Raw genomic sequence first — 14,167 nt, 5'->3', positions numbered from 1 at the left:
ACATACGGCGCGAGGGGTTTTACGTGGTTTCCAGCCCCTTGGTATATAATGGTGTGAGGTCCCATTGAGCCATTGTGGTGGCTGCCCCAAGCTTTAATGCATCCCTCAGTTATATAATGTAATTTTACAAATGTACCTTTGGATGTGCCAGTCTGCAATACATGGTCATCAGTAGCTTTTTGGACTGGAAGCTCAGCAAATTTCAGACAGAACAAAGAGCATCAAAGAGTTGATAATCCTTCATCTCAAGGTGCATCCCTGGGAACAGCCTGTAGAGCACTGAGTCCTGCATTATGGAGGCTGCTCAGGATGACCCTTCACAAAAACCACTGTATCTCTCTCCAAAACGTCTTTGCAAAGTCACATTCCAGAAGGAAGTGGACAGTATGCAGAGGGGGTGAGATTCTGGGTGTGCAGGAAGGATCTGACAGTCAGGGCTTTTCTCACCACTCTACTGATGTGGGAATATGCCAAGTGGAAACACCATAGAAAGAAGAGGGGGTGGAAATCAGAGAAAGAGTCAACCCCAGACCACTGTCATGGGTATCCTAAGTCAAGGATGATGATACAGCATTCTTTCATGGGCCAGCATGTTACCCTATCACCTACCTATGCTTACCTACCTATGGTCCTGGTCAAGCAACATCTTGCTTTTAAAATTCTCATTCTTGTTTTCAAATCACTCTGTGTCCTCAGCTGTCCCTATCCCTTTAATCTCCCCCAGGCCCACAACCCTTCGAGATAGTTGCACTCCCCTAACTCTGGACTCATGTGTATCTCTGATTTTAATTGCTTCATCATTGGTGTCCTTGAAGTAATTGGCTTTCTCACCATTTCAGAGGGCAGTTAAGAGTCACCCACATTGCGATGGGTCTGGAGTCACATATCGGCCAGACCAGGTAAGGATGGTAGATTTCCTTCCCTAAAGGGTATTAGCGAGCCAGATGGGATTTTACAACAATCGATGATGGTTCTAAGGTCACTATTACAGAGGCTAGCTTTCAATTCCAGATATATTGAATTTAAATTCCACCAGCTGCCATGAGAACTGAACCCATATCCCCCAGAGAATTAGCCTAGACCCCTGAATTACTAGTCCAGTGACATTACCAGTACACCGCCATCTACCCCAGTGTATTAACAATAGCTGGAATTCAATAATGAACGTCTCTTATTTGACCCCTGGCCCTTCTACAAACATTACCATGACATTTGTCAAGTTCAGACACACTCCTGCCAGTCATGTGATGTTAAATCCAAGAAATATATCTAGGCCAAACCATTGCAGTCCATACTAAAGTACCTTGTCCAAGGAGTCACCAAATATTAATCAGCAGCAGAAACACTAGCTTATTTACCCAACCAGGGGGGTGAAGGTGACGAGGCTAACAGGCATCATACTAAGAATGTTTTGGAACAGATTTGAAGAAGGAAAGTTTGCCCAGACATCACTGGCAAAGTGCATCTGAATTGACACGGTGACAGCTATATTCCAGAAGGGAAAGACACTCCTTTGAAAGCAGGGCTCAGACCTGCTACCCACCCCAACTCCACACAGACACACACACAGACACACACACACACACAAATCAAACATGTGAAAATGTTTGTACTCATGGGGGGAAGCCCAAAACTCAAGGTCAGACACTTAAATTAGTTACACATAAATCTAATAGAAAATGGAGGGGAAACTTTCCCCAGAGAGTGGTGGGAATGTGGATCTCACTGTCATATATAACAGTTGAGACAAATAGCATTGAAATATTTAAGGGGAAGCTAGATAAGCACACAGGGGAGCAAGGAATGGAAGGGTATGCTGACAAAGTTCGATGAAGAGGGGCGGAAGGAGCCTGGTGTGGAGCTGGAACACAGGTATCTTCAAATCAGCCAAAATTCAGTTGAATGGCAGAACAGACTCAAGGGGCTCAACAGCCAGCTCCTCCCCCTTATGGGTGAACCAGTTGGATAAATTTCCTTTTTATCCCCTCTGGAGTTGTAAATCTATCATACATAATAACACAGCCCAGAAGGAGCTGCTCAGCCTGTGCTGAGTTATCCAATTAGTCCCACCACCCGACCCTTCCTTCATTTCCCTTGCGAGGAAAAAGATTTCCTCATGTCGGTCTTACATGTTGCCCTGGACCCCCATGGGCAGCCTCTGTCTCTTTTATACTCTTTTGATTGAAACCAATTAAACTCTTGTCTCTTTTATGTTCAACCAATAGTGCTGCTTGTCAATTAGAAGAGATATTAAGTGCCTCGCCCTCCCTCATTCATAAAGGGTTACATTTCTGGGGGGTGGAGGGATGATTTACTCCAGTCAAAAATATTTCTAGCACTTTTAGATTCAATTAATGATAAGGATCTATCCATGCAGACGGAAGAAAAACCCAGAAGGGGGGGGGCGCCACTGGAAAAGTCACGTGACCAGATGTAGCCACCAGGGGTCACATGACCGGCGGGGTTTGTTACAACGCCGCGCAGGCGCAGGAGCCCACGGTTCACCATGATGGCGGCGTTCAGCAGAAACGTGAGCCACTGGGGAGCTGCCCTGATCCCGGGAAGGCGGCACGTTCGGGTGCTGAGGAGGAGGCCGCTAGAGATCCTGTACCCCCGGAGTGAGGGAGCAGCTGCTGCTGCGGCCGGAGGGGACCGGGTTGGCCCGGTGACCGGGGCGGAGCGCCGTCCCCCTGCCGCTCAGCAGCGCTGGCCGGCGTCTGGCAGCCCCGGCTCGGCTCCGGCCCCGGCCCCGGCCCCGGCCCCGAGCCCTCGGCCAGCGCCGCCCTGCAGCTCCGCTTCACTGGACGGGCTCTCGTACGAGAGGGCGCTTCCCGGCGACAAGCGACTGGCGTAAGGGATAAACCTGAGCGGGCACTGAAACCCCTTCCAGCTGTGATAATAACTCGGGTCCCATCACCCTGTATTCTCCCTGATTCACTGGGTCCTAACTCGCAACGAGTCCTCTTCAACCCATCACCCCTGTGCTCACTAACCTACACTGCTTCCTGGTCCGACAACACCTCCATTCTATTCTTTTATTTTTATCCAGGTCCTTCCATGGTCTCAGCCTTCCTTATGCCTGTAATCATCTCCAGCCCTGCAACTCTTGGATCTCTGTTCTTATTCTGACCTCTTGTGTGTCCCTGATTTTAAGCACCCATGTCTTTTTTTACTTCATGGGTTTGAGTATCACTGATGAGGCATTTGTTGCCCACTCCTAATTGCCCTTGAGAAGGTGGTGGTGAACTGCCTCCTTGAAGCACTGAGTTGATGTGGTGTAGCCTTCAGCTGGTGGGCTCTAAGCTCTGGCACTCCCCCTCTTTCCTACTTTTAAGAGGAACCGATGATTCCCAAACGCCTTACCTTGTCTACTGTAGATTAAATGACAGCCTGATTGCTATCATTAGTCAATTACTCAATTATCATTGTATTATGTCAGCACCAGAATGGTGGACAGTGAACATGATGGGACCATGGCCTTCCTTGTGTCTAGCAATCTGAGCATTACTTTTTTATTTAGAATCTAATTATGAATCTCGCCTGTCAATAGGAAAGTCGTGACTATTGTGAAGTCCAAGAAATTCCGTGACCAGCACAGGAAAATCCTGGTGGAGGGCCGGCGGCTGATAACCGATGCCTTGGGAGCTGGAGCATTGCTGCAGACTGTCTTCTTCAGTACCGTGGACAGCCTGAAGGAGTTACCTCTGGAGAAACTGAAACATGTTAAGTTAATCAAAGTCAAGTTTGAAGAGATCAAGATGTGGTCTGATCTTGTAACTCCCCAGGGAGTGATGGGTATGTCTGCGAAATGACTGCTTTTGGACGCTCATTGTGGTGTTACCTGTTAGGTCAGGGCTCTAGAACTGGTATATCTCACACAACATTGATGCATAGCAATAAGAAGAGCAACACTGGTCTGATAGGGCACTGACACGATGGGCCGAATGGCCTCTTTCTGTGCCATGACTTTTCTATGGTTAAATGGTCTGCCAAAGTTATAACCAGTGACAACTTTTAAGTATATTACCTTGAAACATTCTAAAGTGTGTTCACACAAGAACTGTTTCGAGCGTATGGCATATTGAAATGGGAATAAGCTATTTGGCCTTCAAACCTTGCTTTGCCCTTCAGTAAGATCATGGCTGATCATCTACCAGAACTCCAATTTCTGCCTTCGCTTTAATACCTAAACCTATCAAGCTCTTCCTCCTGAGTGCACTCAATGACTCGGGAAACGAGCTGGGCTCAAGAATTTCAGAGATTCACAACCCTCTGAGTGAAGAAATTTCTCCTCACCTCAGTCCTAATTGGCCAACCCCTCTTTCTGGCACTGTGACCCAGCGTTCCAGATTCCCTAGCTAGGGACGCTTTTTCTTGTCCTGTCAAGCCGTTAAAAATTTTATATGTTCCAATTAGATCGCCCCTCATTCTTCTAAACTCCAGAGAATGTGGGGCTCATCTAGATGATCTTTCCTGATAGGACAATCCTCTCATCCCAGGAATGAATTGGGTGAACCTTGATTGCAATCCCTCAAAGCCAAGTATATCTTTCCTTGGTTGGGAAGACGAATGATGGGCAATTTCTGCACAGCAAGATCCCACAAAGCAACGAAATGAATGACCAGTTTTTTTTTTAACTTGCTGGTGATTGAAGGAGTGATGTGGGCGAGAGAACTCCCTGGTTTGCTTCAAGCGTTATCTTGGGATCTTTAATGACTGTCGAAGCAGGCAGGCTCAGCTTTGGTTCAAAGATAAAAGTACAAAATTGTACGCTCACTGTTGCACAGTGTAGAAGTTGTGGTGAGAAGAGCTCTTGAGCTGCCGGGTTTGAGGAGAGTGGGGGGTTATGAAGCTTCCTGAGAATAATCCACAAATGAAATCTGAGGGGTGTTAAATTGTAAATGAACCTCTTGGTGTTGCTGCTCCTGATAGGGATTTTTGTCAGACCGGACCATCCCAAGATGAAATATCCATCAGTTCAGCAGGAACACTCCATACCCCTCTTCCTCATCGGTGACAACATCCGAGATCCTGGAAACCTGGGGACAATATTACGATCTGCAGTGGCTGCTGGATGCAGCAAAGTATTGTTGACGAAAGGTTAGCGTCATCAGTGTCTCTCTCAATTCTGTTATAACCCCACAAGGCCTTCCATACTTCTGTTTTCCTCTCCCTAAGACGCGGACTCACACTGGGAGTGATTCGCATGGGGTCCAGCAGCAGCCTTGGTGCCTCCCCCTAACTAGTTATTCTTCACACGTGAGCCAGAGCAATGATGGCCAGCTAATCCTTCCCATGGTCAATCCTGTTTTCAGCTAATGGTCACACACTTAATTTTTCCAGTAGGGGTTTGTTATGAAATCAAGAACGGGAACCCCAGCTGATTTTTCTTTTTGAGCGCCCCTTTGATTTAGGGGTACCGAGCCCATTTGGAATGCCGTGCACTCCCCTCCATCCCAGCACAGATTAGCTGACTCAACATTGAGGGTGAATCAACTGGTAACGTGTTGCTGAGTATCGCATCAGGAGAGCCACAAAGAACAGTTTGTATCCTCCACAACTTGTTTGGAACATGTTGTCAGGCTGTCCCCGAACTGTCATTTAATAATTGTTTCTGATGGAGCTATAAAGCATCTGCTCACCCACACCCTACGTTAGATACCCCCTGTACCATCCAATCACCCTAACCCAGTACCCCTGTTCCTTTAGTGCACTGTGAGGATTCTGCACCAGCATGGTCTTGTGCCATAAAACACTGCTGCACTCAACCTCCTATACAAAATACAATTGGGACGTTGAAGATATATTCTCTGGAACTAAAGTGTGTGTGTTTCTTGCTTTCCCCTGCAGGCTGTGTGGATGCCTGGGAACCCAAAGTACTTCGGGCTGGCATGGGCGCTCATTTCCGCGTCCCTGTTATCTCCAATCTAGAGTGGGACGTGGTCCCTAACTACCTGACTACCAGTACTCGTGTCCACGTGGCAGACCATTCCTACTGGAGTGCTGAAAATTCTGGGGTGCCTCCTGAATCTCATGCAGCAAGTGACCAGCGCTGGGCCTCCTCGCGCACGAGGCAGATTGAAGACCAGGAGAGTGACAGCGAGGACAGAGGAAGTGAGTTTCCACTCCCGTTGCCTGAAGTGGAAGCTCAGTGTTACTACCACACCTGGGCGCAGGAGCAGACGGCTGTCGTGATCGGTGGCGAGACGCACGGGCTCAGCCTAGAAGCACTCTTGTTGGCCAAGAAGACACAAGGCCAGCGATTGTATATCCCCATGGTTCCTGGTGTGGACAGCCTCAACTCAGCCATGGCAGCGAGTATTTTATTGTTCGAGGGCAGGAGACAGCTCTTGTCCAAGGTAGCGAATGTCAACAGGACTAAGAGAACCTAGCAGTAGTGTTACTTGAATATGGGTATGTGCTCTGTAATCCTGGGTTCAGCTTTCAGCTGCTCACCATTGTAATGATCATTGGGAGTTTTGAAACTTTCACTATTAGAAATGATACTTGCTGGTCTACACAAGGCTGGGTTTTAATCTATGTCACTAGACTTCAAGTTCAATCATTGCACAAGAATAATTTTGAAATGTTTGAGAGACTTGATACAACGGTATGCTAATGAAGCCATATCTGTTTGGCTTGCCTAGTGCATTACAAATGTTCCATTTTTTTTTCATCTTGTACAGTTATCCAAATCGCGAGATAATTATGGTTGAGGAAAGTCAATGTCCTTATGCAACCAGATAAATCCTCCAATATTGCTGAAAAGCGAGCCTTGTTGCTGAAGCTTTTTGTCTTGCACTCATCAGGACAAATGCCAAATTTCAAACTGTCACCACAATTTATTCTGCAGGGGAACATTCTTGTGTTTCTCCTGATGAGTGCAAGATGAAAAGATTTAGCACCATGTCTCTTCAGCAGTAACTTCTTAAATGATTCCAGGGTTTGCACTTCCACTATTCTTGTGGAAGTCCGTTCTGAGTGATGGTTTGTACTAAACCCAGCTTTTACTGGTTTCAAACTGCGTCTGTATGCCCCAGCCCCACTGTTAGAGTAAGTTTCCTGATGATCTATTTGTCATTTCTTTAACTATCTTGTATGCCTCCCTCATGATCACACTGCTCGGTCACCTTCAACTGAGACTGAAAAAACTCAAATCCATCCCAAACTTGGGAACTAAAGCTTTCCTCCGGTCTCTTCATGTGGGCCCGTTTCCAGGCAACAGTGATATGTTACTGAACTGATGATTCTTCCTGCGCTATCTGGTGTCAGAGTAGTTGAGCGTGCAGAGTAAGTTATAAGACTACCACAAATGTTCATATTAGATTCCTGATTAGCTAGGGAGCCAGAGGTTATAGAGGGTAGACAGGAAAGTAGAGTTGAGGCCACAATCAGATCGGCCACGATCTTATCAAATGGTGGAGCCAGTTTGAGGGGCCGAATGGCCTAATCCTGCTCTTAGTTCCTATGTACTGTAGGAAAGAGGAGATTGCAGTAGAGTGTACAAAGACTTATGAGGTTGTTGCCTGGACTGGAGAATTTGAGTTCTGAGGAAAGATTGGATTGGCTGAGCTTTTTTACTTTGGAACAGAGGCGGCTGAGGGGAGAGCTAGTTGAAATGTATAAAGTTGAGGGGACAGGATAGAGTGGATAGCAATGCCCAGTTCCCCTTGAAGGGGTCCATAACCAGGGGACGTAGGTTTAGGGTAAGAGGTAGGAAGTTTAGAGGGGATTCAAAAGGAATTTCTTTTCACGCAGAGGACGGTGGGGAGTCTGGGTCTCATTGCCTGAATAAAGGCAGAAACCCTCAATATTTAAAAAAAAGGTCAAAGAACAAGGGCAGCAGACACATGGGAACACCACTACCTGGAAGTTCCCCTCCAAGTCACTCACCATCCTGGTTTGGAAATATATCGTCGTTCCTTCACTGTCGCTGGGTCAAAATCCTGGAACTCCTTCCCTTAACAGCACTGTGGGTGTACCTACACCACATGGACTGCAGCAGTTCAAGAAGACAGCTCACCACCACCACCACCTTAAGGACAGTTAGGGATGGGCAACAAATGCTGGCCCAGCCAGTGAGACCTGCATCCCATGGAAGAATAAAAAAACACTTGGATATGCACTTGGACGTGCCCTATTCTGCGAGATCATGGACCAGGAGCTGGAAAGTGGGATTAGGCTGGATGGCTACTCGTCGGCCAACACGGACGCGATGGGCCAAGTGGCCTCATCCTTTGTTGTAAATTTTTCTGATTCTGATTACAGTTCCCACCTTCATTGTCCTGTTAACACAACACCATAATCAACATTAAAAACAAATACTGCAAGTCGCTGGAAATCAATGCCAGACCATGCTCAGCTGTGATCTTAATGGCGGAGCAGGTTCAAGGGGCTGAATGGCCTACTCCTATTTCTTGTGTTACTATAAGTTGCATCATACAGACAATGCTGGCTTTGCACATTAAGTCCATCATAGGTAATAAGCCCTTCGCCTCTAGACCTGAATTGTTGATCTGTCCCTTTTTATCAAAACAGAGTTGGGAGAATAGCTGTGTAAAATAAACGACCCCTTTTATTTTACCTTATCTCGAGTTTGCTGGGGGGGCTTATTAATCGAGGATTTGATAACTCGAAAACTGAAGGCTTGGGGAAAGAAAAAATACAAAACAGGGTTAGGGGAAAGAGGAGGGGAATTGGACTAATTGGATCGAGGCTCAAAGAACTGGCACAGGCACAAGGGGATGAATGGCCTCCTGTGCTATATCAGGTTAAGTCTGCTCTATTTACTGTTTCTGTTGGAAGAATTTCAGATTCTGCAGTTCCATTACTTGTCACTGGATGTTGCTGCATCAAATGCTTGCTAAAACATCCGAAGGGTGGTGTTTTGCATCGTAGCCACATGGTGGTGCTTGGGTCTGCACAGTTGCTGTCAGTGTAAGCCGAGCATTTGGGATGAGGAGAAATTGAGTAAAAAAAGGAGAAATTTCTTCAGTGACTCTTTGGAAACCTCTGCTTCAGGGGGCTCAAAGTTGAGTATATTCAAGCTTGACATCGATAGATTTTTTATTTCAATGTTATGAGGAATAAGAGACATGGAATTAGAGCTGGAAAGTGAGGTTGAGGTAGATCAGCCGTGATCTTAATGGCGGAGCAAGTTTGAGGGGCCAAATGGCCTACTCTTTCCAGTGTTTAAAAGTTGCAGCTTGCAACAACCCAGAAAGGGGAATTTCCATTCGGCTGTGATTCACCCCCTCTCTGAGTGACAGGTTTTTGGGGCAAACAGGAAAGTGGAATTGAGGCCACAAACAAATCAGCCGTGATGTTGTTGAATGGCAAAGTGGGATGGAGGAGCCGAATGGCCTGCTCCAGGTTCTTGAGTCATAAGATAGTGACCACAGGGATTTGAACCCACAATCTAGTCTGACACTGCAATGTTACACTCTCTTTCAGATGAGCAAATATATTTCGGGTGGGTGATATAAGAAATAGAAGCTGGACTAGGCTGAACTGTCACTTGGCTCCATTTTGTCCACCATTGCCCCATAACCCTAATACTTTGGCTAACAAAATTCTTAACAATCTCAGGTTTGAAATTAACAATTGACCCAGCACCAATTGCCATTTGCAGACGAAAGTTCCAAACTTCTACTGCCTTCTAGAAATATGTTCTAACTTCAAAAGACTGGTTCTAGTTCTCTTGACTAAGCACCCTCCCACCCCTGTGCCCCCCCTCCCTCCCACCCACCCACCCCTCCCCTCCCCACCGCTGTCGACTCCCCCGACTGCTAGAAATAGTTTCTCTCTACGTGCCCTTTCAGTTCCCCTTAATATCTTGGAATCTTCAATTAAATCATCCTTTAACCTTCTAAATACAACCCTCGTTTGTGTAATCGCTCCTCATTTTCCAGATATTGTTCTGATAAACATATGCTGTGCTCCCTCCAAAGCCAATGTATCTTGGGGTGCAGTGCCCTGAACTCTCAGTACTCTAAGTGTGATCTGATCAGAGTATGACTTCTACCCCCTTCTATTTTAATCCTTTAGACAGAAAGGCCAGCATTCCGTTAGCGTTTTCGTTTTGTTCCCTTTTCATGGGATGTGGGCAAAGTCAGCATTTGTTGCCCGTTTTTAATTGCCCTTGAACTGAGCAGCTTGCTCGGCCATTTCAGAGGCCCATTTAAACAAAACTGCGTTGTGGGTCCGGAATCACATGTAGCCCAGACCGGGTAAGGATAAAGGGACGTTAGTAAACCAGATGGGGCTTTGATGACAATTGGTGATAGTTTCACGGTCACCGTGACTGAGACCAGCTTTTTACATTCCAGATTTATTGATTGAATTTAAACTCCCATCAGCGGCCATGGTGGGATTTGAACCTCTCCCCAGGATGTTAGCCTGGGTCTCTGGATTACTAATCCAGTGACATTGCCGCTTCACCACAGTATCCGACAGTGCAGCTTTGCAGTGTTGGCCCAGATTATGGGTTCAAGACCCTGCGGTCACTCCTGTATGATCCCAGAGAAGAAATCAGAGCAGGAGTAGGCCATTTGGCCCCTTGAGCCTGCTCTGCCATTTGACTATCCACCCTTCCACTCCTGTGCCCCTCCTCCACCACCCCACCGCCATGTATTTTAATGATCTGTGCGTGTGGCCCTTGAAGTATCTTTGGACCGCCGCTATTCCCAGCTTCCACCCTTTAGAAAATATCCCGTTCTTGTCCTTTTGAGGTGCAAAGTGGGTGACCTCACGTCGATGTACATAGAAGTAATGGTAACGGGAGATTATTGACCAGGATACACCAAGTGGGGGAAAAAGAGATCTGAACTCAAAGGCATGAAAGTGATGTAGGGCTGGTTTCTAAAGCAGTGTGAGAGCAAAGCCTTGCAGGAGGAAGGCAGTGCAGCATTGGATTGCAGCTAATGGGGATGGCAGTAAATGCAATATTATTGGGAGCACATCTGGAAAATTCCAAACTGAAAATGAGCAGACTATTTTTTTCTAAAAGTGAGAGTTTTGGCAAGAGACGAACGTTTGCTAAGGTAATAAAATCTGTGGCCATGAGATGTCTTGAAAGAATTTTTTTTAGAGTACAGAAGGCATGTGTCCCTGTATTGGATAGAGGGTGAAATAAGATTGAATCAGTGGCCGATGAGGAATCCAAAGGGCACAAGTAGCGGATGAGATATTGAGATAGCTGCAGTCACACTGGAAATGGATCCGCTTGTAGAGGAACAGAATTGAAAAGCTTGAGAATCGGGAAGTTATGTTGAACCTTGTTTGGATCGCACACAGTGTTCTGCACAGTTCTGGGCTCCATATCGTGAAACCGATATACAGGAAGGTGCAAAAAAGATTTACAACGATGATACCAGAACATGGTGGGGGAGCGGTTTAGCATTAACTATCAGGATTCAAGAGGCTGGGGCTCTTTTGGAAAGTGAAGGCTGAAGAGGGTGACCTGTTAGAGGTCTTTGAAAATATGAAGTGGTTTGATCAGGTAGATGGAGAGAAGTTGGTTATGCTTGTGGTCCAGTCCAGAACGAGGGGTCACAAATACTGGTTACGAATTGTGCCCTATGCACAAAAGTTTGGGTCCCTAATATATATCAGTTAGAGCAGGGAAACTAACTACGATCCCTGGGGAACTCCACTATAAACCTTCCTCTCGTCCAAAAAACAACCATTAACCACCACTATCTGGGTATTCAACATTATTCCATAGGCCATACAATAGCAAGGTTCTCAGCTCATTGGAGAGACAGAACTGTATTGAATTAGATAATAACAAAGTAAACTAGGAGTGGCAACAACAGCTTGCACCTTTACCATTCTAACACATCCCAACACGAACATTATCAAACAAAATTTGACACCGAGCCATATAAGGGCGGGTGACTGAATACTTGGTCAAAGATGTAAGTTTTAAAGCAGTGTCTTAGAGGAGAACAATGCTAAGAGGTTTAGGAAAGGAATTCCAGAGTTTAACTGAAGACGTGGACATCAATGGTGGGACAAAAGAGGGATGGGCAATAAATGCTGGCCTAGCCAGCGAAGCCCATATCCCTTGAATGAATTTTTAAAAAGTGTGTGCCACTGCTAACTGTGGCCAGTCTGAGAGAGGGTCTGCTGCAGCTACCTCCCACAATGTGCTTGACATTGCTCCAATGCTCATTCAGGGCCTACCTTTCAAATAAGGCCTTTAAGACACTATAGGGTGTGTGTCATAGAATCCTGCAGCATAGGAGACCATTATGTCCATCTAGGGTTGCCAACTGTGATTAAATGTATTCCTGGAGGTTTCAACACATGACTTGCACCCACGCTCCAGCCATTAATCGTCTGACACATCCATTCTCATGACGTATTGCATTCCTACGCAAATTGGAAAGCAAAAACACTCATTATCCAATTGGATGATGCTTGACTCTCAGCCAAGCAATGTTTTTTTTCCCATTTTCAATATTTGTGTAGCTGGTGAAGCGAAAGAAAATGGCTAAAAAGCCCCCCTTTTCATGTCCAAATTATTTTTCTCCAGGATCGAGCACAGCACTGTCCCGGAGATTGACCTTCAATTCCCAGACACTGCAGGCCAGTCCTGGAACCCAATGCCCGTGCCAGCATCACACAGCAGCAAATAATGAAACTGCAAAATCTGAAAGCAGCAGATACAGGGCGGAGTTTTCTGGCCCCACCAGTGGTGGGCAGGACAAGAAAACTCTTCTGAGCGCAGCCTAAAGTCAATTTCCCGCCAGCATAAAAGTGGGCTGCAGTTTTCTGCTCCCGACTTTCATGGTGGATTAGGAACCACAGTTGCACAGTGGAAAGCAATGTGGAGCGGGGGGATATCAGGAAGGTACACAGCTAACTAGGGGGTGTTGGTGGTGGTGAGACAAGACAGGCAAGGGAAGGGGCTGGAAGGCACGTGCTTGACTCAGTGGAGGGATGGCTGTTGTGGACACATGACCGGAGCACAGGAGGGAAGGGGTGGACAGAGATTCATGACCTGGTGGGGGACAGGGGAAAGGAAGAGGGGCCAGAAAACAAAGGCAGTCCTGGGCCAGTGTGCACCATGCTGCAAGGCTGTGCACCCATCTCCTGGTCCCAGTACAGGGAAGGGGAGGGCCTGCCTGTCCTGTGTCGGCTGAGGACAGCCTGGTGTGCCGGGCATGGTCAGTCCCTCACTCATTTTGGTCCTGGAGGTTGGTGACTTGGTACTGGGTGGCAGATGGCACAGTCACAGTCAGGAGAGGCATCTGCAGCTGTAAATGGGGAACTGGTAACTAATGAGAGGCCCTTGACGGTCTTATGGACAGAGGCTTCGGTAGGTCACTGTGCATAGGGCCTCAAAATGGGGGAGGTGGTGAGGTTGACCTGGGGCACCATGACACCCACAGAAAATGGTTCCGGTGGAGAACAGGCATACTTACCTGAGTTATTACGGGTTCCAGGATTAAATGGGGAGGCCGGAGAGTGATTGGAGGGAGGGAAACTTGCACATGAAGCTGCTCATAATAGAAGTGGAGCAGCAGCATTTCACCAGCCGATGGAATGATGCCGTTGAAAATTAACCTAGGAAAAGAATCACCGGGGGAGAGGTCTGAGGGCTTGTGGGAGGAGTCAACTACTACACCTTTGAACCAATTGAAGAGGCACCCTAATAATTTCTGCTTCAGGACATGGAGAACAAGGCTCAGCTGAGACATATTAGGAAGACTCAAATGCCAATTGAAGGACCTGGGCACCTGAACTCATGGGCACATTCTTGCGAGAATGCTTGGGGCCAAATGTTGATTGGGTTGGAATGACCATTTGTCCCTCTCATGGGAGAGTGCAAAGGTCACAAGGATCCAACTGTAAAGGGACAATGGCTAAAGTACATAAGCAAAATGCTCTAAAATCCTCCACCTTACAGCTGACAGGTTCATGCTTTACACAACTCAACGATTACAGTTATTACATTAGTGTAAGGCTGGGCTCTAGTCTACTCCAAAGGAGGCTGCCTGACTTAGGGACATCCGAATTAGACTGAGGCTTATCGCACCTGGCTGTACTCATCCAGATCTAACCCTCTCTGTGAAAGCGCTGTCATGCCTGGGGCATCATTGGGGTGTTCAGCTTCCAGTGACCCTTAAGGCTGTACAACAGCTGCAAGGGAGGATCTGGG

General features: G+C 46.9%; 1 protein-coding gene across 2 annotated transcripts; it reads left to right on the top strand.

Moving 5' to 3' along the window:
- Nucleotides 1-2,475: 2,475 nt before the first annotated feature.
- mrm3a (mitochondrial rRNA methyltransferase 3a) lies at nt 2,476-6,649 on the top strand. Of its 2 annotated transcripts, none has more exons than XM_041196526.1 (4): nt 2,476-2,530; nt 3,551-3,795; nt 4,933-5,100; nt 5,851-6,649. In XM_041196526.1, the coding sequence occupies exons 2-4, from the start codon at nt 3,759-3,761 to the stop codon at nt 6,390-6,392; spliced, it is 747 nt and encodes a 248-aa protein (XP_041052460.1). In that variant the 5' UTR covers nt 2,476-2,530; nt 3,551-3,758; the 3' UTR covers nt 6,393-6,649. The 2 variants fall into 2 exon arrangements, with proteins under 2 accessions (XP_041052460.1, XP_041052459.1); XM_041196525.1 differs by having other exon boundaries at nt 2,490-2,850.
- The last annotated feature ends 7,518 nt before the right edge of the window (nt 6,650-14,167 follow it).

Source organism: Carcharodon carcharias, chromosome 10 (assembly GCF_017639515.1).
Source record: "Carcharodon carcharias isolate sCarCar2 chromosome 10, sCarCar2.pri, whole genome shotgun sequence".
In the NCBI taxonomy this organism is placed as follows: Eukaryota; Metazoa; Chordata; class Chondrichthyes; order Lamniformes; family Lamnidae; genus Carcharodon; species Carcharodon carcharias.
Note: the sequence above shows the minus strand (reverse complement) of the source record. Positions and strands in the feature narration are given on the sequence as shown.